Source organism: Zootermopsis nevadensis, unplaced genomic scaffold (genome assembly GCF_977971745.1).
Source record: "Zootermopsis nevadensis isolate Lab colony 2312 unplaced genomic scaffold, Znev_1.0 Znev_ptg000028l, whole genome shotgun sequence".
Lineage (NCBI taxonomy): Eukaryota > Metazoa > Arthropoda > Insecta > Blattodea > Termopsidae > Zootermopsis > Zootermopsis nevadensis.
Genome location: NW_028259160.1, coordinates 841,268 through 864,619, shown reverse-complemented (window position 1 = coordinate 864,619; position 23,352 = coordinate 841,268). Strand labels below are relative to the sequence as shown.

Here is a 23,352-nt window from a genome sequence, read left to right as displayed (position 1 = left end):
CCTAGTGGTCTCTTTCCTTGAGGTGTTATATTATTTAGTGTTCTGTCTGACGACAGTTCCATATGAACAGGATCCTTCCATCCTTTTCTCGGACTGGGAACTGTTCATATACTTTCTTGGCAGATGATCCAGAAGTGGTTTGCCATTGCCTTCTTCTGTGTGTGAATGGAGTAATTGTTGGGATGCCACGGAGGAAAACTCCGTGTTGCCTAGACCACGGCCTTGCCCAACACAAGTTATAAATTCGGGCACCGCCGGGAATCGAACCCGAGACCCCAGGATTACAAGGCCAGCGTTCTGATGTTAATGTTATGAACATATAATTTGTATTAATTTTTTATTTTGTCCTTGAGTGGTGAAAAGGATCGCACATCACACCACAGCAAAAAATTCGAAGTCATAAAATTCATTCTGAATATGTTAGTGTCTCCGTTCGTCTGTTCGAGTTGTTAAGTAACAGAGCTTTCTTCTACTATAAAAATTTGTGATTTGTCGTCGTCAAAAAATGACGTCATCAAACAATGTCACGTTAAAACACTTGAGTAAAACACTAAACTAACAAGTGTTTTAACCTCTTCCTATCATTGTATGCCGAGTAAACAGACGACGTTTCCTAGGTAACCATTGTTATCGATTTGTTGATATTGATCTTACGCAACGGGGGGATTGCTCAAGTGTTTTAATACCCCATTCGGGGGGTTAGTTTAGTTTCTTACTCAAGGGTTAAAACACTTGAATGAGACACTAAACTAACCCCCCTTACTCAAGATTTTAAAACGCACGTTGCATTTTAAAAACTTGACCCCCCCCCCCCCCCCCCGAGGAGCTCCGAAAGGAGCGCTCTGCTCTAGTCTTCGATAAAAGTCACGTGTTAAACCTATCGCATTATCGACACGCCCTGTAATCAAGAATCATGTGATCGGAACGTAGCGGTCACGTGACACACTGTGATTCCCCTCGGTAACAAGTTTACTCCGAACTGTGAGCGGGGATGACGATTGTACTGATAGACAGTGGCTTAGGATTGTAACGTTCAGTCGTGAATTACCTTGAAACAATTCATGACTCTCGCATGGTAAAGTTCTGATCGTTGTCTGCCTTGGTGTTTATGGCGTGCTGAAAGTTTCGCCGTGAGGTCGTATCCGCACATGAAGCAGAGGATAGGTACAGATGGACTGATCTTTACTCTACAGCAATCAAAACCAACGTTTGGCTATTTGGCACCTCTAATACTAGGTCAATCTTGGAAGTTTGTATGAAAATTGTATGAGAACTGAGGTATTCGCGACGGTAAAGAATTTGCTTTGTGACTTACTGGGTTTTGATAGATAAGTTACGCCCGAGCAAGACAGACTACCATGAAGGTAAGTGGACTTAACGTTCCTCCGAAACATTGGTGACTAGCTACGTAGCATCACAGTCCAGAAGACTGTAATCCGTATTTGGAGATATTTACCATCAGTTTTGAGAATAGCCTTTCCTCATTGTCTGCTTTGCAACATTTCCAGCACCAATGCAGTGTCGAGACTACGCGTGGACGGTTCGTTAACCACTCACCATAATTCAGGCCTTAAATTATGAACGCGTGGAGTTATACATCCATTTTCCTCACACGTCTTTTTGGTGTTTGCGGTTGGCATTTCAAAACAGCTTTATTACTGTTGCATGAGGTGAAGCTTTTTGCGGAGACTTAGGTTGATGAAAGATTCTCGGACTTCAACCCAGAGTCAGGTGGCTGAACATACCATATCTTCTGCAGTTACCACCAGCTATAGAAACGAAGTGGTTAATTAGCAGCCCTGAGGATGAGAACAGAGATTGTTCTCGAAACGTTGGCAGAAGATATGGTTTGTTTATCTTTCAGCCACCTCACGTGCTTGTAACCCGAGAGTCTTTCATTAGCGTGTGCCTCTAATAATAAACACGATGCTACGCACTTCACACACAATGAGACATAAAAATTTCCTCGTAATGTAACGCGACTCACTTAAGCTCTGTTATGTTATGCTCATTACAGGGCGCACACTTCTTGTCATCCGTGTTTCTCACTGAAGCTGATTGATTTTTTTTTCTGTAGGAATACGACGATTTGGCATTGAGCGTTCCGTATTTTTTAGCCCGTCACTGACACAAACAAGGCGTATGCAACGCATGTACAGCCCCAAAATGGAATTCATGACTTTGCATATTATGTATGGCGTGAATTATGTTTCTGTTGACATCGTACAAACACGTACCGAAGAATTCGCGACAAAATTCGGCAGGCGAAGTTTCCTTTAGCGCAGAACAATAAACGGTCAGGAAACAATTAATTTTGAATTTCACTTCCATCATTAATTTTTAGTTGTGAGAGTGACCACCGTCGGCGCATTGTGAACTGAGTTTTCCACAGAGCAGCCCAAATTAAGATCTGTTGTCTATTTTATTTGTTTAACCTCGCTGTCCCAAGAGTGTTAAATGATTGCATGATTGATGAATAATGAACTAGAAAGAAGATAAAGGAAGGACTGAGGAAAACTACTAGAAATCTGTGCCGGTATTTGAATCTTGTTCATGCCGAATAGGACGCAGGAGTGCCAACCAGCCGGCCGCCAAATTCGGTGTTGTTGCTAATCTTTGTGAAAATTTTATAGTTTTACCGTAAATGTTGGGAGATTTGCGTCTCCTGTGTGTATACCATCTGGCCATCCGACTGCTGGCAGTGTGTCTGGGGTTTATTTTGTGCCATGGACAGCCGTAACAAAGAGGTTATGGCTGATGTACTACGATCTCTATGAACTTGCCTGGTTGGCCATGTGCAGTTGTCCTTTCCCCCCCATCCCTTTACCTTTTCCGTCCATTCCTTGGGACTGTTACCTGGTAACTGGAAGACCACTTCTGTACAGGATTTCACCAGGGACACTTACAAATCCCGTCTCGGATTCTTTTTCTAAACTTTGTTTTTGATTGTGGTTGATGGTCCGCCGGTAAGTTTGGTGTTTTGAATATTGCGTGGTCATCCAGCGGACGTCCCACCAGTGTATATTTTGTGTATTTCGTTCATTGCATTTGTATTCTTAAGCCGTGTATCGACTGCGCGGTAAACTTGTTCGTTTGTTTATGTTTAAAACCGTGTCCGTGGTTACCAGCATCGAGCGCGGCATTGTTCGTTCTGCCGCGCGCGGCAACATGGTATCGACTTTGCGAGGGAAAGCAACGAACATTGCCTCGCGCGGCAGCCGCGCGCAATCGATACACGACTTTATACGATAATATATACCCACTTTAGTTTTGTGTTCTATGTGGCCCTTTTTTTTAATGAACCGATCCACGTAGGCCATATCTAAATATCTGTTTTCTGGCCCAATTGCATGCACTCTGTTGTCGGGATGTCCCTGAATCAGAGACATGTCATTATGCACTCAAAGATTGAGTACTTGCTCATTGTGAGATTTCACATTCTCATGGTGACGACTATGAAGAAAATTGAGTTCAATCTTTGTTTTTCTCTCTTTCCCTTGTTTATCAAAACAAGGTTAACGCAACAATAAATTTTTCGTATATTTTGTATGGTTGTGAAGTCTTACTGCTTATTTCTGGGAAGTTATTGTTTTCGTGGGGCTATACTTTACTACTGTTGGAAAAACAAGTAGCCCTTGGTAGTGGGTCAGGTGACAGGTTCCTTCAAATTAATGAGTGCTTTGGTATTATTATGACAGCAGAATCAAAGAGATATGACGAGCCAGATATGTCTCATGGGTAGGGAGACAAGACATGCATACAGAATGTTGGTGGGGAAACCCATTGGAAAGCATCCTCTCAGACATGTTTTGTTGACATTTCTCAGCCCTACACACAGTGTTTGATGCATTGCAGAGGATGAACAGGGGCAATCTTGGGCGAGGGAGGGGCGTGTCTCTGGACCAGGAGGAACACAAGTGCGTGTGTACACGCCCCGACACCAATGTGCTATGCAATGTTTGTGGTTACATTACGAAGGGGAGGATTCGGAAAACATGCCCTAAACACAAGTTGGTAAGCATTTCGTTATTGTCTTCCATGATAACGAGTTAAATGAATAGATTTCTCATTTGTTAACACTGGCCATAAATTGGAAAACACTTGGGAGGAAGTAGCTTTGGCCTCTTGAACACACATTCTAGTATTTGTTTGGAGGTACTGAGGAAAACCGTAAAAGCTATTAGAAATTTGAACCAGGGACCTCCTATATATGAATGCTAACCACTCAACAGTATCTTGTACAGTTGACTTCGGTATCCGAACTAAATTATCATGTTAACATTCTTGGTTCAGAATTTTTATTTTTAACGTAAATATGAAGCTTGAACAGCTTTAATTTAGTTGGTCTGAGGTCTACATTGAACCATCAGCTAGAATCTTCCTCATACATATCTCTGAAGGCACTTGCATTATTTAAATCTGTCATCTATTTATTTATATTTATTTAATAACACTTTCAGTATCTCAGATAATATAGTGTCGAATGAGAGGATTATAATCAATAATTAATCGGAAAGGATGTGGAAGGAATCGGTGATTGCCTAATTTGAGGTACCATCCCGGCATTTACCTGGAGGGACTGAGGAAAACCATGTAAATTTTCAGTCGAGGTACTTGTCTCTGGGTCAACATTTCAACCTGTGACTTCCAGAATAAAAAATAAAAGTACTAATTATTCGACCACGACATTCAGTATCTCTAACGTAGTTTATAATTATTGGTTATTTATTAGTGGTTCAGGTGTCAGGTTTTGGTAATGAAAGTTAACGAAAAACTTTTGACGTTCGTGACCTTTCAATGAGGAACACAGGACAGACGGACAGACACAAGTGATTGTCTATGTTTATTGCAGACTCTGTATCTGATGGATATACAGCAGTGTCCACGTTGCAAGGCGTACAGCTTCATGATGCAGGAATTTACTACGACCAGCATCAAGTGAGGACACAGGTTCTTCTTGTACTGCATGTTGCTGGCACCCATCTGCTTGTCACGTTTATTCTATTTGGTTTCTTCGTGGTACGTAGTTATATTCTGCAATTATCTCTTTTTCTGGTTTGTTACATTGCTCAAGGATAATATTTTATTGTGTAAATATTTTGTATTTGGAGAATATTGTATATAGAAAGTGCTCTCTTTTACTACTGTTGACTGTGTTGTTGGTTTAAAGTATTTTTAAGTAGTGTCTGGCTTTATTGGTGAAAATTTGGTATTTTGCTGAACAGCTGAAGACCTGGAAACAACAGTCAGTTAACCCATACTTCTTTGAAACTGAAAAACATTGAGGTAAATTATAATATTAATAATACAGACGTTGTTATTAAACCAAAGGAACATTAAAGCTAGAGTTTTACAGGACGGTGAATACGGGGGTATTCAGTGTATACAAAATTACGATTTGTTCGGGTTTTCATGTTCATGATGTGATGAAGTCGAGGTATTTTCAGCTGGTTAGGTTAAGTAAAAATGTTGTTCACGTTTTTGTATTTACCTCAGTTTATTAACAAAGAAAAATGTAATTTAAACATTTATTAGTTTAATTGGAAAGAAAACACACCTTAGTCAACATAGTGTGTGTGGAAGACTGATAATGTTCTTGATTGACGTCAGGTCACAATACCTGGACTTCTGTCGTTGCTTTGTTAGATTTTCACACCTGAAAAATTAATATACTCACCTTCAGAAATACTCTTGTATTTCTCGAGTTTTGTTTCATCAGAGTTTCTGTACACTCTTTAAATATTCTTTCAGACTGATTTGTAGTAAATTACTCCACTTGCTTTGTGTGTAGACTTTATGTTGTTGTATTATGTCTGCTTCAGTTATGAGCCGGGATAGCTCAGTCAGTATAGTGACTAGCTACGGGCTGGACGACAGGGGTTCGATCCCCGACGGGGGCAGAGGATTTTTCCCTCTAGCCTCTGCGTCCAGACCGGCTCTGGGGCCCACCCAGCCTCCTCTACAATGGGTACCGGGGTCCTTTCCCGGGGGTAAAGCAACATTCTGAATATTGCACAAAATACATATTTTGTGTGGTAAATCATCCGTAAATTTCTGCATGCCTTTTTTTGAAGTCACACGTGTTCCCGAGGCATCATTCGTTATGTGGATCCCAAGGTTTAAACACCCAAAGCTGATGCTTAAAGCAAACTATGCTAATCCTTACGAGTGGTACGGGTAGAGCTTGTTGTAAATCGGAACATAAGTGTCTCTTTTGGGCTCTCCAAAAGATGGGTTGAAGGATACATACCTGTAGAAATTCTGTGGTGTAAGTTTTCTTTATTTTTCCAACTCTTTGATTGTTTAAATTTCACGTAGTCACAATTATATTGAGCTGTGAAGTTAAAATGACTTTATTCAAGAGTAATGTCTTGCTTCGACACCTTCTTAATATGTTTGTTGTGATATTTAATTTAATTTGTAAAGTTTGATGGTGGGCTTATTCATATCTGAATTGGATGTTTTCTTATTTTAGTTCAGAGTATGTCTGAGATTGCCATTGGAATCCCAAGAATAGATATAAACGCGCTTTTCCAAATCATCTTACATATTTCTAGTATATTCACGTGTTCATTATCGTGATATTATGATTCTTTGGCAGCAGCCATTTTATAGCATGAATTGGTTTGCAAATGGTTGCACGGTGGAGAATGTTGATTTTATTTAAAATATTCCGTATGCCACAAATCAAAAGCTAAAAACGTGACCCACCTATTATACAAAGATAGGACAATAGTGAGGCTGCATTTCATTCGTGAATCCAGACTTTCGAGCATTGTGATTTACAATGCAATTACTCCGAGGCCTTCGGTTCATTGTTCTGAACTACTTGCTAAAATTTGTTATTTGGTGATTATACTTGGGAAACATCTAACTTGAAGTAAATTGTTACAACTTTTACTCATAAGATTTGAATCTGAACATTGCGCATGTCACATTATTAGCTATGTTTAGATTATGCCTGTTAAATATGTCTTCACCTGAAAAATTTCAGACCTGAGAAAAGTTTTAATTTTTTTTTTTTTTTTGCATAATTGTTTGGAGTATAATGTGAATCAGCTCTACATCTCTGCTTCTGTGTTTGATATTAACAATGCTGAAATAAAACTGTTCCTAATCTTGAATGATGTAAATAATTACTGGCGCATTATTTATTACCCCAGCGTAATTTACTACATATAGCTTAATTAGGTTTGTGAGGCAGGGTAGCTCTGTCAGTCCAGTAACTGGCTATAGACTGGATGTCCAGGGTTCTATCCCTGACGAGGGCAAAGGAGTTTTCCTCTAGCCTCTGCATCCAAACTGGTTCTGGGGCAACACGGTCCTTTCCCAGGGGAAAATGGGGTTGGGGCGTGATGATAACCACTCACCCCCACCTATGGCCAAGGTTAAGAATGAGTAGGAGCTATACTTTATCTCCCCCCAAGCGCCTACATGGCGTATAGTGGGACAGCTTTACTTTACATTACTTTTCTAGAGTTTCTCCGTGGCATCCCAACAATTACTCCATTCACACACAGAAGAAGGCAATGGCAAACCACTTCTGGATCATCTGCCAAGAACGTATATGAACAGGTCCCAGTCCGAGAAAAGGATGGAAGGATCCTGTTCATATGGACCTGTCGTCAGACAGAACACTAAATAAATAATAAAAAATACTATTGCTGCCAGTAATGAACAAGGTCAAATGATAAAACGGCTGGAAACTGCTGCTGAAGTACAGTTGAAAACTTTTAGCTACTTCAGATAAAAATTCTGTCAGTGGTCTGGTGGTGTGGTGTAGTGTAAAATAGAGTAGGGAAGGGTGTAATACAGTGGAGAAGATTTTTGTGTTTAGTGTAATGTGGCATGGTGTAGACTGGCATGGCTTGTGATGTGGCATGATGATGTGTGGGAGGGGTATGAGCTTTGGTGGAGTATGTTGTGACATGACATGGTGGTGTGTGGCATGGCTTGTGCTGTGTCGTGCCTGTCATACAGAATTTAACAGTGGCATTGGCACTATGCCAAGAGGAATTTTCAAATCTTTTTGGTTTAGTGCGCTTTTTGGATAATTTCAAGCATTTTTTGAAAATTTTGAAATTTTTCAAAATTCCAGCACCTGATATGCCCTGCAGAACTGGTCTATCTCGGACTGTTTCTGATGTACTGTGTCTGACGAATGCGGTCTGTTTGGCTCTGCAAGGACCGGACTTTGTATGACATGGCTCAAAAAGATGAGGTGCGACAGGCAACACGTGAGGCTCACACGGACCTGCAGAGGCCGGTTGTTGTAGACACCGAGGCAGGCAGCATCCGAGTGAGATACAGGCAGAGTCCGGCAGAGACAGGTTGAGGCATTCACCGAGTTTGCCAGGCATCTCTTTGGGAGAATTTAAAAGTTTTTTCGAAATCTTCGGAAAACCAGAAAATGCTGGAAATTGTCTGAAAAGCGCAGAAATCCAATTTTTTTTGAAAATTTTAAAAAAAAATTGAATGAAATTTTTCAATTTTTTTGGTTTTGTGCGCTTTTTGCAGAATTTCAAGCAATTTTTGATTCTTTGAAAATTTTGAAATTTTTCAAAATTCCACCACCTGATGCCTTGCAGAACTGGTCTCTCTCGAACTGTTTATGATGTAATGTGTCTGACGAATACTGTCTGTGCATGTCTGTGGTTCTGCACGGACCGGTCTCTGTAAGACATCTTGACGAAAATATAAAAATTTTCGAAAAATCGAAAAACGTAGGACATCGTCCAAAAAGCGCACAATTTTTTGAAAAATTCTGAATTCAAAATTTCAATTTTTTCGAAAATTTTCGAAAAATCAAAAAACGAGGGAAATCGTCCAAAAAGCGCACAAAACCAAGAATTTTTGAAAAATTCTGAATTCAAAATTTGTCGAAAATTTCGAAAATTGTTAGTTTTCTTCGCGTTTCATGCCATTTGCAACCATGTTTATTTTTTAAAATTTCAATTTTTTCGAAAATCTTAGAAAAATCAAAAAACGTGGGAAATCGTCCAAAAAGCGCACAAAACCAAGAATTTTTGAAAAATTCTGAATTCAAAATTTTTGTCGAAAATTTCGAAAATTGTTAATTTCTGCGCGATTCATGTCATTTGCAACCATTTTTAATTTTTTTAAAATTTCGAAAAATTTTGAAAATTCTCAAAGGGGTACCCCTTTGAGAAATTTCAATTTTTTCGAAAAATTTCGAAAAACCGAAAAACGGGAAATCGTCCAAAAAGCGCACAAAACTAAGAATTTTTGAAAATTTTCAACTTTTAATTTTTTTCCGAATTTTCCGAAAATGTTTGGTTTTGTACGCATTTCAGAAGGTTTGCAGCGTTTTTCGATTTTTCGAAAAATTTGTAATTTTTTTCTTCTAAATTTGACCTGTCCCATCCCTATCAGGACTAGACTCCGCCGCACTGTCTACTTCACACAGTCTCAGCCGTACTCAGAATGTGAGACAGCCGGTATCTGCTGTACACGGTGTGTGATTCACCAGGTCTGTGCTTGACTCCGTCTCTGGTTAACAAGGTCTCTGCGTCACTCGTCATGCGCCTCACCGGTCTCTGCTTGATGCGGTGTGTGCATCAGCCTGTACATGCTTGACTCGGTGTCTGCCTCACCCGATCTCTGCTTCCCATTTTCTGTGACTCACCACGTCTTCGCCTCACTCTCTCTGTCTCACACTTCTCTGCTTGTTTAGGGCTGTGCCTCACCCGTCTCTGCGAAATTAAAAATTTTTGTCGAAAATTTCGAAAATTCTTAGTTTTCTTCGCGTTTCACGCCATTTGCAGCCATTTTTAATTTTTTTAAAATTTCGAAAATTTTTGAAAATTCTCAAAGGGGTACCCCTTTGAGAAATTTCAATTTTTTCGAAAAATTTCGAAAAACCGAAAAACGTGGGAAATCGTCCAAAAAGCGCACAAAACTAAGAATTTTTGAAAATTTTCAACTTTTAATTTTTTTCCGAATTTTCCGAAAATGTTTGGTTTTGTGCGCATTTCAGAAGGTTTGCAGCGTTTTTTGATTTTTCGAAAAATTTGTAATTTTTTTCTTCTAAATTTGACCTGTCCCATCCCTATCAGGGCTAGACTCCGCCGCACTGTCTACTTCACACAGTCTCAGCCGTACTCAGAATGTGAGACAGCCGGTATCTGCTGTACACGGTGTGTGATTCACCATGTCTGTGCTTGACTCCGTCTCTGGTTAACAAGGTCTCTGCGTCACTCGTCATGCGCCTCACCGGTCTCTGCTTGATGCGGTGTGTGCATCAGCCTGTACATGCTTGACTCGGTGTCTGCCTCACCCGATCTCTGCTTCCCATTTTCTGTGACTCACCACGTCTTCGCCTCACTCTCTGTCTCACACTTCTCTGCTTGTTTAGGGCTGTGCCTCACCCGTCTCTGCTGAATTCAAAATTTTTGTCGAAAATTTCGAAAATTCTTAGTTTTCTTCGCGTTTCACGCCATTTGCAGCCATTTTTAATTTTTTTAAAATTTCGAAAATTTTTGAAAATTCTCAAAGGGGTACCCCTTTGAGAAATTTCAATTTTTTCGAAAAATTTCGAAAAACCGAAAAACGTGGGAAATCGCGCAAAAAGCGCACAAAACTAAGAATTTTTGAAAATTTTCAACTTTTAATTTTTTTTCGAATTTTCCGAAAATTTTTGGTTTTGTGCGCATTTCAGAAGGTTTGCAGCGTTTTTTGATTTTTCGAAAAATTTGTAATTTTTTTCTTCTAAATTTGACCTGTCCATCCCTATCAGGGCTAGACTCCGCCGCACTGTCTACTTCACACAGTCTCAGCCGTACTCAGAATGTGAGACAGCCGGTATCTGCTGTACACGGTGTGTGATTCACCAGGTCTGTGCTTGACTCCGTCTCTGGTTAACAAGGTCTCTGCGTCACTCGTCATGCGCCTCACCGATCTCTGCTTGATGCGGTGTGTGCATCAGCCTGTACATGCTTGACTCGGTGTCTGCCTCACCCGATCTCTGCTTCCCATTTTCTGTGACTCACCACGTCTTCGCCTCACTCTCTCTGTCTCACACTTCTCTGCTTGTTTAGGGCTGTGCCTCACCCGTCTCTGCTGAATTAAAAATTTTTGTCGAAAATTTCGAAAATTCTTAGTTTTCTTCGCGTTTCACGCCATTTGCAGCCATTTGCAGCCATTTTTAATTTTTTTAAAATTTCGAAAATTTTTGAAAATTCTCAAAGGGGTACCCCTTTGAGAAATTTCAATTTTTTCGAAAAATTTCGAAAAACCGAAAAACGTGGGAAATCGTCCAAAAAGCGCACAAAACTAAGAATTTTTGAAAATTTTCAACTTTTAATTTTTTTCCGAATTTTCCGAAAATGTTTGGTTTTGTGCGCATTTCAGAAGGTTTGCAGCGTTTTTTGATTTTTCGAAAAATTTGTAATTTTTTTCTTCTAAATTTGACCTGTCCCATCCCTATCAGGACTAGACTCCGCCGCACTGTCTACTTCACACAGTCTCAGCCGTACTCAGAATGTGAGACAGCCGGTATCTAATGTACACGGTGTGTGATTCACCAGGTCTGTGCTTGACTCCGTCTCTGGTTAACAAGGTCTCTGCGTCACTCGTCATGCGCCTCACCGGTCTCTGCTTGATGCGGTGTGTGCATCAGCCTGTACATGCTTGACTCGGTGTCTGCCTCACCCGATCTCTGCTTCCCATTTTCTGTGACTCACCACGTCTTCGCCTCACTCTCTGTCTCACACTTCTCTGCTTGTTTAGGGCTGTGCCTCACCCGTCTCTGCTGAATTCAAAATTTTTGTCGAAAATTTCGAAAATTCTTAGTTTTCTTCGCGTTTCACGCCATTTGCAGCCATTTTTAATTTTTTTAAAATTTCGAAAATTTTTGAAAATTCTCAAAGGGGTACCCCTTTGAGAAATTTCAATTTTTTCGAAAAATTTCGAAAAACCGAAAAACGTGGGAAATCGCGCAAAAAGCGCACAAAACTAAGAATTTTTGAAAATTTTCAACTTTTAATTTTTTTTCGAATTTTCCGAAAATTTTTGGTTTTGTGCGCATTTCAGAAGGTTTGCAGCGTTTTTTGATTTTTCGAAAAATTTGTAATTTTTTTCTTCTAAATTTGACCTGTCCCATCCCTATCAGGACTAGACTCCGCCGCACTGTCTACTTCACACAGTCTCAGCCGTACTCAGAATGTGAGACAGCCGGTATCTGCTGTACACGGTGTGTGATTCACCAGGTCTGTGCTTGACTCCGTCTCTGGTTAACAAGGTCTCTGCGTCACTCGTCATGCGCCTCACCGGTCTCTGCTTGATGCGGTGTGTGCATCAGCCTGTACATGCTTGACTCGGTGTCTGCCTCACCCGATCTCTGCTTCCCATTTTCTGTGACTCACCACGTCTTCGCCTCACTCTCTCTGTCTCACACTTCTCTGCTTGTTTAGGGCTGTGCCTCACCCGTCTCTGCGAAATTAAAAATTTTTGTCGAAAATTTCGAAAATTCTTAGTTTTCTTCGCGTTTCACGCCATTTGCAGCCATTTTTAATTTTTTTAAAATTTCGAAAATTTTTGAAAATTCTCAAAGGGGTACCCCTTTGAGAAATTTCAATTTTTTCGAAAAATTTCGAAAAACCGAAAAACGTGGGAAATCGTCCAAAAAGCGCACAAAACTAAGAATTTTTGAAAATTTTCAACTTTTAATTTTTTTCCGAATTTTCCGAAAATGTTTGGTTTTGTGCGCATTTCAGAAGGTTTGCAGCGTTTTTTGATTTTTCGAAAAATTTGTAATTTTTTTCTTCTAAATTTGACCTGTCCATCCCTATCAGGGCTAGACTCCGCCGCACTGTCTACTTCACACAGTCTCAGCCGTACTCAGAATGTGAGACAGCCGGTATCTGCTGTACACGGTGTGTGATTCACCAGGTCTGTGCTTGACTCCGTCTCTGGTTAACAAGGTCTCTGCGTCACTCGTCATGCGCCTCACCGGTCTCTGCTTGATGCGGTGTGTGCATCAGCCTGTACATGCTTGACTCGGTGTCTGCCTCACCCGATCTCTGCTTCCCATTTTCTGTGACTCACCACGTCTTCGCCTCACTCTCTCTGTCTCACACTTCTCTGCTTGTTTAGGGCTGTGCCTCACCCGTCTCTGCTGAATTAAAAATTTTTGTCGAAAATTTCGAAAATTCTTAGTTTTCTTCGCGTTTCACGCCATTTGCAGCCATTTGCAGCCATTTTTAATTTTTTTAAAATTTCGAAAATTTTTGAAAATTCTCAAAGGGGTACCCCTTTGAGAAATTTCAATTTTTTCGAAAAATTTCGAAAAACCGAAAAACGTGGGAAATCGTCCAAAAAGCGCACAAAACTAAGAATTTTTGAAAATTTTCAACTTTTAATTTTTTCCGAATTTTCCGAAAATGTTTGGTTTTGTGCGCATTTCAGAAGGTTTGCAGCGTTTTTTGATTTTTCGAAAAATTTGTAATTTTTTTCTTCTAAATTTGACCTGTCCCATCCCTATCAGGACTAGACTCCGCCGCACTGTCTACTTCACACAGTCTCAGCCGTACTCAGAATGTGAGACAGCCGGTATCTAATGTACACGGTGTGTGATTCACCAGGTCTGTGCTTGACTCCGTCTCTGGTTAACAAGGTCTCTGCGTCACTCGTCATGCGCCTCACCGGTCTCTGCTTGATGCGGTGTGTGCATCAGCCTGTACATGCTTGACTCGGTGTCTGCCTCACCCGATCTCTGCTTCCCATTTTCTGTGACTCACCACGTCTTCGCCTCACTCTCTGTCTCACACTTCTCTGCTTGTTTAGGGCTGTGCCTCACCCGTCTCTGCTGAATTCAAAATTTTTGTCGAAAATTTCGAAAATTCTTAGTTTTCTTCGCGTTTCACGCCATTTGCAGCCATTTTTAATTTTTTTAAAATTTCGAAAATTTTTGAAAATTCTCAAAGGGGTACCCCTTTGAGAAATTTCAATTTTTTCGAAAAATTTCGAAAAACCGAAAAACGTGGGAAATCGCGCAAAAAGCGCACAAAACTAAGAATTTTTGAAAATTTTCAACTTTTAATTTTTTTACGAATTTTCCGAAAATTTTTGGTTTTGTGCGCATTTCAGAAGGTTTGCAGCGTTTTTTGATTTTTCGAAAAATTTGTAATTTTTTTCTTCTAAATTTGACCTGTCCCATCCCTATCAGGACTAGACTCCGCCGCACTGTCTACTTCACACAGTCTCAGCCGTACTCAGAATGTGAGACAGCCGGTATCTGCTGTACACGGTGTGTGATTCACCAGGTCTGTGCTTGACTCCGTCTCTGGTTAACAAGGTCTCTGCGTCACTCGTCATGCGCCTCACCGGTCTCTGCTTGATGCGGTGTGTGCATCAGCCTGTACATGCTTGACTCGGTGTCTGCCTCACCCGATCTCTGCTTCCCATTTTCTGTGACTCACCACGTCTTCGCCTCACTCTCTCTGTCTCACACTTCTCTGCTTGTTTAGGGCTGTGCCTCACCCGTCTCTGCGAAATTAAAAAATTTTGTCGAAAATTTCGAAAATTCTTAGTTTTCTTCGCGTTTCACGCCATTTGCAGCCATTTTTAATTTTTTTAAAATTTCGAAAATTTTTGAAAATTCTCAAAGGGGTACCCCTTTGAGAAATTTCAATTTTTTCGAAAAATTTCGAAAAACCGAAAAACGTGGGAAATCGTCCAAAAAGCGCACAAAACTAAGAATTTTTGAAAATTTTCAACTTTTAATTTTTTTCCGAATTTTCCGAAAATGTTTGGTTTTGTGCGCATTTCAGAAGGTTTGCAGCGTTTTTTGATTTTTCGAAAAATTTGTAATTTTTTTCTTCTAAATTTGACCTGTCCCATCCCTATCAGGGCTAGACTCCGCCGCACTGTCTACTTCACACAGTCTCAGCCGTACTCAGAATGTGAGACAGCCGGTATCTGCTGTACACGGTGTGTGATTCACCATGTCTGTGCTTGACTCCGTCTCTGGTTAACAAGGTCTCTGCGTCACTCGTCATGCGCCTCACCGGTCTCTGCTTGATGCGGTGTGTGCATCAGCCTGTACATGCTTGACTCGGTGTCTGCCTCACCCGATCTCTGCTTCCCATTTTCTGTGACTCACCACGTCTTCGCCTCACTCTCTGTCTCACACTTCTCTGCTTGTTTAGGGCTGTGCCTCACCCGTCTCTGCTGAATTCAAAATTTTTGTCGAAAATTTCGAAAATTCTTAGTTTTCTTCGCGTTTCACGCCATTTGCAGCCATTTTTAATTTTTTTAAAATTTCGAAAATTTTTGAAAATTCTCAAAGGGGTACCCCTTTGAGAAATTTCAATTTTTTCGAAAAATTTCGAAAAACCGAAAAACGTGGGAAATCGCGCAAAAAGCGCACAAAACTAAGAATTTTTGAAAATTTTCAACTTTTAATTTTTTTACGAATTTTCCGAAAATTTTTGGTTTTGTGCGCATTTCAGAAGGTTTGCAGCGTTTTTTGATTTTTCGAAAAATTTGTAATTTTTTTCTTCTAAATTTGACCTGTCCCATCCCTATCAGGACTAGACTCCGCCGCACTGTCTACTTCACACAGTCTCAGCCGTACTCAGAATGTGAGACAGCCGGTATCTGCTGTACACGGTGTGTGATTCACCAGGTCTGTGCTTGACTCCGTCTCTGGTTAACAAGGTCTCTGCGTCACTCGTCATGCGCCTCACCGGTCTCTGCTTGATGCGGTGTGTGCATCAGCCTGTACATGCTTGACTCGGTGTCTGCCTCACCCGATCTCTGCTTCCCATTTTCTGTGACTCACCACGTCTTCGCCTCACTCTCTCTGTCTCACACTTCTCTGCTTGTTTAGGGCTGTGCCTCACCCGTCTCTGCGAAATTAAAAAATTTTGTCGAAAATTTCGAAAATTCTTAGTTTTCTTCGCGTTTCACGCCATTTGCAGCCATTTTTAATTTTTTTAAAATTTCGAAAATTTTTGAAAATTCTCAAAGGGGTACCCCTTTGAGAAATTTCAATTTTTTCGAAAAATTTCGAAAAACCGAAAAACGTGGGAAATCGTCCAAAAAGCGCACAAAACTAAGAATTTTTGAAAATTTTCAACTTTTAATTTTTTTCCGAATTTTCCGAAAATGTTTGGTTTTGTGCGCATTTCAGAAGGTTTGCAGCGTTTTTTGATTTTTAGAAAAATTTGTAATTTTTTTCTTCTAAATTTGACCTGTCCCATCCCTATCAGGGCTAGACTCCGCCGCACTGTCTACTTCACACAGTCTCAGCCGTACTCAGAATGTGAGACAGCCGGTATCTGCTGTACACGGTGTGTGATTCACCATGTCTGTGCTTGACTCCGTCTCTGGTTAACAAGGTCTCTGCGTCACTCGTCATGCGCCTCACCGGTCTCTGCTTGATGCGGTGTGTGCATCAGCCTGTACATGCTTGACTCGGTGTCTGCCTCACCCGATCTCTGCTTCCCATTTTCTGTGACTCACCACGTCTTCGCCTCACTCTCTGTCTCACACTTCTCTGCTTGTTTAGGGCTGTGCCTCACCCGTCTCTGCTGAATTCAAAATTTTTGTCGAAAATTTCGAAAATTCTTAGTTTTCTTCGCGTTTCACGCCATTTGCAGCCATTTTTAATTTTTTTAAAATTTCGAAAATTTTTGAAAATTCTCAAAGGGGTACCCCTTTGAGAAATTTCAATTTTTTCGAAAAATTTCGAAAAACCGAAAAACGTGGGAAATCGCGCAAAAAGCGCACAAAACTAAGAATTTTTGAAAATTTTCAACTTTTAATTTTTTTTCGAATTTTCCGAAAATTTTTGGTTTTGTGCGCATTTCAGAAGGTTTGCAGCGTTTTTTGATTTTTCGAAAAATTTGTAATTTTTTTCTTCTAAATTTGACCTGTCCCATCCCTATCAGGACTAGACTCCGCCGCACTGTCTACTTCACACAGTCTCAGCCGTACTCAGAATGTGAGACAGCCGGTATCTGCTGTACACGGTGTGTGATTCACCAGGTCTGTGCTTGACTCCGTCTCTGGTTAACAAGGTCTCTGCGTCACTCGTCATGCGCCTCACCGGTCTCTGCTTGATGCGGTGTGTGCATCAGCCTGTACATGCTTGACTCGGTGTCTGCCTCACCCGATCTCTGCTTCCCATTTTCTGTGACTCACCACGTCTTCGCCTCACTCTCTCTGTCTCACACTTCTCTGCTTGTTTAGGGCTGTGCCTCACCCGTCTCTGCGAAATTAAAAATTTTTGTCGAAAATTTCGAAAATTCTTAGTTTTCTTCGCGTTTCACGCCATTTGCAGCCATTTTTAATTTTTTTAAAATTTCGAAAATTTTTGAAAATTCTCAAAGGGGTACCCCTTTGAGAAATTTCAATTTTTTCGAAAAATTTCGAAAAACCGAAAAACGTGGGAAATCGCGCAAAAAGCGCACAAAACTAAGAATTTTTGAAAATTTTCAACTTTTAATTTTTTTACGAATTTTCCGAAAATTTTTGGTTTTGTGCGCATTTCAGAAGGTTTGCAGCGTTTTTTGATTTTTAGAAAAATTTGTAATTTTTTTCTTCTAAATTTGACCTGTCCCATCTCTATCAGGGCTAGACTCCGCCGCACTGTCTACTTCACACAGTCTCAGCCGTACTCAGAATGTGAGACAGCCGGTATCTGCTGTACACGGTGTGTGATTCACCATGTCTGTGCTTGACTCCGTCTCTGGTTAACAAGGTCTCTGCGTCACTCGTCATGCGCCTCAACGGTCTCTGCTTGATGCGGTGTGTGCATCAGCCTGTACATGCTTGACTCGGTGTCTGCCTCACCCGATCTCTGCTTCCCATTTTCTGTGACTCACCACGTCTTCGCCTCACTCTCTCTGTCTCACACTTCTCTGCTTGTTTAGGGCTGTGCCTCACCCGTCTCTGCTGAAATCAAATTTTTTGTCGAAAATTTCGAAAATTCTTAGTTTTCTTCGCGTTTCACGCCGTTTGCAGCCATTTTTAATTTTTTTAAAATTTCGAAAATTTTTGAAAATTCTCAAAGGGGTACCCCTTTGAGAAATTTCAATTTTTTCGAAAAATTTCGAAAAACCGAAAAACGTGGGAAATCGCGCAAAAAGCGCACAAAACTAAGAATTTTTTAAAATTTTCAACTTTTAATTTTTTTCCGAATTTTCCGAAAATTTTTGGTTTTGTGCGCATTTCAGAAGGTTTGCAGCGTTTTTTGATTTTTCGAAAAATTTGTAATTTTTTTCTTCTAAATTTGACCTGTCCCATCCCTATCAGAGCTAGACTCCGCCGCACTGTCTACTTCACACAGTCTCAGCCGTACTCAGAATGTGAGACAGCCGGTATCTGCTGTACACGGTGTGTGATTCACCAGGTCTGTGCTTGACTCCGTCTCTGGTTAACAAGGTCTCTGCGTCACTCGTCATGCGCCTCACCGGTCTCTGCTTGATGCGGTGTGTGCATCAGCCTGTACATGCTTGACTCGGTGTCTGCCTCACCCGATCTCTGCTTCCCATTTTCTGTGACTCACCACGTCTTCGCCTCACTCTCTGTCTCACACTTCTCTGCTTGTTTAGGGCTGTGCCTCACCCGTCTCTGCTGAATTAAAAATTTTTGTCGAAAATTTCGAAAATTCTTAGTTTTCTTCGCGTTTCACGCCATTTGCAGCCATTTTTAATTTTTTTAAAATTTCGAAAATTTTTGAAAATTCTCAAAGGGGTACCCCTTTGAGAAATTTCAATTTTTTCGAAAAATTTCGAAAAACCGAAAAACGTGGGAAATCGCGCAAAAAGCGCACAAAACTAAGAATTTTTGAAAATTTTCAACTTTTAATTTTTTTTCGAATTTTCCGAAAATTTTTGGTTTTGTGCGCATTTCAGAAGGTTTGCAGCGTTTTTTGATTTTTCGAAAAATTTGTAATTTTTTTCTTCTAAATTTGACCTGTCCCATCCCTATCAGGACTAGACTCCGCCGCACTGTCTACTTCACACAGTCTCAGCCGTACTCAGAATGTGAGACAGCCGGTATCTGCTGTACACGGTGTGTGATTCACCAGGTCTGTGCTTGACTCCGTCTCTGGTTAACAAGGTCTCTGCGTCACTCGTCATGCGCCTCACCGGTCTCTGCTTGATGCGGTGTGTGCATCAGCCTGTACATGCTTGACTCGGTGTCTGCCTCACCCGATCTCTGCTTCCCATTTTCTGTGACTCACCACGTCTTCGCCTCACTCTCTCTGTCTCACACTTCTCTGCTTGTTTAGGGCTGTGCCTCACCCGTCTCTGCGAAATTAAAAATTTTTGTCGAAAATTTCGAAAATTCTTAGTTTTCTTCGCGTTTCACGCCATTTGCAGCCATTTTTAATTTTTTTAAAATTTCGAAAATTTTTGAAAATTCTCAAAGGGGTACCCCTTTGAGAAATTTCAATTTTTTCGAAAAATTTCGAAAAACCGAAAAACGTGGGAAATCGCGCAAAAAGCGCACAAAACTAAGAATTTTTGAAAATTTTCAACTTTTAATTTTTTTCCGAATTTTCCGAAACTTTTTGGTTTTGTGCGCATTTCAGAAGGTTTGCAGCGTTTTTTGATTTTTAGAAAAATTTGTAATTTTTTTCTTCTAAATTTGACCTGTCCCATCTCTATCAGGGCTAGACTCCGCCGCACTGTCTACTTCACACAGTCTCAGCCGTACTCAGAATGTGAGACAGCCGGTATCTGCTGTACACGGTGTGTGATTCACCATGTCTGTGCTTGACTCCGTCTCTGGTTAACAAGGTCTCTGCGTCACTCGTCATGCGCCTCAACGGTCTCTGCTTGATGCGGTGTGTGCATCAGCCTGTACATGCTTGACTCGGTGTCTGCCTCACCCGATCTCTGCTTCCCATTTTCTGTGACTCACCACGTCTTCGCCTCACTCTCTCTGTCTCACACTTCTCTGCTTGTTTAGGGCTGTGCCTCACCCGTCTCTGCTGAAATCAAATTTTTTGTCGAAAATTTCGAAAATTCTTAGTTTTCTTCGCGTTTCACGCCGTTTGCAGCCATTTTTAATTTTTTTAAAATTTCGAAAATTTTTGAAAATTCTCAAAGGGGTACCCCTTTGAGAAATTTCAATTTTTTCGAAAAATTTCGAAAAACCGAAAAACGTGGGAAATCGCGCAAAAAGCGCACAAAACTAAGAATTTTTTAAAATTTTCAACTTTTAATTTTTTTCCGAATTTTCCGAAAATTTTTGGTTTTGTGCGCATTTCAGAAGGTTTGCAGCGTTTTTTGATTTTTCGAAAAATTTGTAATTTTTTTCTTCTAAATTTGACCTGTCCCATCCCTATCAGAGCTAGACTCCGCCGCACTGTCTACTTCACACAGTCTCAGCCGTACTCAGAATGTGAGACAGCCGGTATCTGCTGTACACGGTGTGTGATTCACCAGGTCTGTGCTTGACTCCGTCTCTGGTTAACAAGGTCTCTGCGTCACTCGTCATGCGCCTCACCGGTCTCTGCTTGATGCGGTGTGTGCATCAGCCTGTACATGCTTGACTCGGTGTCTGCCTCACCCGATCTCTGCTTCCCATTTTCTGTGACTCACCACGTCTTCGCCTCACTCTCTGTCTCACACTTCTCTGCTTGTTTAGGGCTGTGCCTCACCCGTCTCTGCTGAATTAAAAATTTTTGTCGAAAATTTCGAAAATTCTTAGTTTTCTTCGCGTTTCACGCCATTTGCAGCCATTTTTAATTTTTTTAAAATTTCGAAAATTTTTGAAAATTCTCAAAGGGGTACCCCTTTGAGAAATTTCAATTTTTTCGAAAAATTTCGAAAAACCGAAAAACGTGGGAAATCGCGCAAAAAGCGCACAAAACTAAGAATTTTTGAAAATTTTCAACTTTTAATTTTTTTCCGAATTTTCCGAAAATTTTTGGTTTTGTGCGCATTTCAGAAGGTTTGCAGCGTTTTTTGATTTTTAGAAAAATTTGTAATTTTTTTCTTCTAAATTTGACCTGTCCCATCTCTATCAGGGCTAGACTCCGCCGCACTGTCTACTTCACACAGTCTCAGCCGTACTCAGAATGTGAGACAGCCGGTATCTGCTGTACACGGTGTGTGATTCACCATGTCTGTGCTTGACTCCGTCTCTGGTTAACAAGGTCTCTGCGTCACTCGTCATGCGCCTCAACGGTCTCTGCTTGATGCGGTGTGTGCATCAGCCTGTACATGCTTGACTCGGTGTCTGCCTCACCCGATCTCTGCTTCCCATTTTCTGTGACTCACCACGTCTTCGCCTCACTCTCTCTGTCTCACACTTCTCTGCTTGTTTAGGGCTGTGCCTCACCCGTCTCTGCTGAAATCAAATTTTTTGTCGAAAATTTCGAAAATTCTTAGTTTTCTTCGCGTTTCACGCCGTTTGCAGCCATTTTTAATTTTTTTAAAATTTCGAAAATTTTTGAAAATTCTCAAAGGGGTACCCCTTTGAGAAATTTCAATTTTTTCGAAAAATTTCGAAAAACCGAAAAACGTGGGAAATCGCGCAAAAAGCGCACAAAACTAAGAATTTTTTAAAATTTTCAACTTTTAATTTTTTTCCGAATTTTCCGAAAATTTTTGGTTTTGTGCGCATTTCAGAAGGTTTGCAGCGTTTTTTGATTTTTCGAAAAATTTGTAATTTTTTTCTTCTAAATTTGACCTGTCCCATCCCTATCAGAGCTAGACTCCGCCGCACTGTCTACTTCACACAGTCTCAGCCGTACTCAGAATGTGAGACAGCCGGTATCTGCTGTACACGGTGTGTGATTCACCAGGTCTGTGCTTGACTCCGTCTCTGGTTAACAAGGTCTCTGCGTCACTCGTCATGCGCCTCACCGGTCTCTGCTTGATGCGGTGTGTGCATCAGCCTGTACATGCTTGACTCGGTGTCTGCCTCACCCGATCTCTGCTTCCCATTTTCTGTGACTCACCACGTCTTCGCCTCACTCTCTGTCTCACACTTCTCTGCTTGTTTAGGGCTGTGCCTCACCCGTCTCTGCTGAATTAAAAATTTTTGTCGAAAATTTCGAAAATTCTTAGTTTTCTTCGCGTTTCACGCCATTTGCAGCCATTTTTAATTTTTTTAAAATTTCGAAAATTTTTGAAAATTCTCAAAGGGGTACCCCTTTGAGAAATTTCAATTTTTTCGAAAAATTTCGAAAAACCGAAAAACGTGGGAAATCGCGCAAAAAGCGCACAAAACTAAGAATTTTTGAAAATTTTCAACTTTTAATTTTTTTCCGAATTTTCCGAAAATTTTTGGTTTTGTGCGCATTTCAGAAGGTTTGCAGCGTTTTTTGATTTTTAGAAAAATTTGTAATTTTTTTCTTCTAAATTTGACCTGTCCCATCCCTATCAGGGCTAGACTCCGCCGCACTGTCTACTTCACACAGTCTCAGCCGTACTCAGAATGTGAGACAGCCGGTATCTGCTGTACACGGTGTGTGATTCACCAGGTCTGTGCTTGACTCCGTCTCTGGTTAACAAGGTCTCTGCGTCACTCGTCATGCGCCTCACCGGTCTCTGCTTGATGCGGTGTGTGCATCAGCCTGTACATGCTTGACTCGGTGTCTGCCTCACCCGATCTCTGCTTCCCATTTTCGTTGACTCACCACGTCTTCGCCTCACTCTCTGTCTCACACTTCTCTGCTTGTTTAGGGCTGTGCCTCACCCGTCTCTGCTGAATTAAAAATTTTTGTCGAAAATTTCGAAAATTCTTAGTTTTCTTCGCGTTTCACGCCATTTGCAGCCATTTTTAATTTTTTTAAAATTTCGAAAATTTTTGAAAATTCTCAAAGGGGTACCCCTTTGAGAAATTTCAATTTTTTCGAAAAATTTCGAAAAACCGAAAAACGTGGGAAATCGCGCAAAAAGCGCACAAAACTAAGAATTTTTGAAAATTTTCAACTTTTAATTTTTTTCCGAATTTTCCGAAAATTTTTGGTTTTGTGCGCATTTCAGAAGGTTTGCAGCGTTTTTTGATTTTTCGAAAAATTTGTAATTTTTTTCTTCTAAATTTGACCTGTCCCATCCCTATCAGGGCTAGACTCCGCCGCACTGTCTACTTCACACAGTCTCAGCCGTACTCAGAATGTGAGACAGCCGGTATCTGCTGTACACGGTGTGTGATTCACCAGGTCTGTGCTTGACTCCGTCTCTGGTTAACAAGGTCTCTGCGTCACTCGTCATGCGCCTCACCGGTCTCTGCTTGATGCGGTGTGTGCATCAGCCTGTACATGCTTGACTCGGTGTCTGCCTCACCCGATCTCTGCTTCCCATTTTCTGTGACTCACCACGTCTTCGCCTCACTCTCTGTCTCACACTTCTCTGCTTGTTTAGG

The 23,352-nt window shown here is 40.9% G+C and overlaps 1 protein-coding gene across 7 annotated transcripts in view; it reads left to right on the top strand.

The window, feature by feature from the left end:
* LOC110839051 (uncharacterized protein CG13380) overlaps positions 1 to 23,352 on the top strand; it is a 70,126-nt gene that overhangs the window by 4,488 nt on the left and 42,286 nt on the right. For 3 of the 7 annotated variants that reach the window (XM_087356941.1, XM_087356938.1, XM_087356942.1), the window contains 2 exons: positions 3,856 to 4,014; positions 4,853 to 7,061. In XM_087356941.1, coding sequence (XP_087213067.1) covers positions 3,859 to 4,014; positions 4,853 to 4,942 — 246 coding nt within the window. In that variant the 5' untranslated portion in view covers positions 3,856 to 3,858 and the 3' untranslated portion in view covers positions 4,943 to 7,061. The other 4 variants (XM_087356940.1, XR_015537366.1, XM_022082854.2 and 1 more) reach the window with 4 other exon arrangements.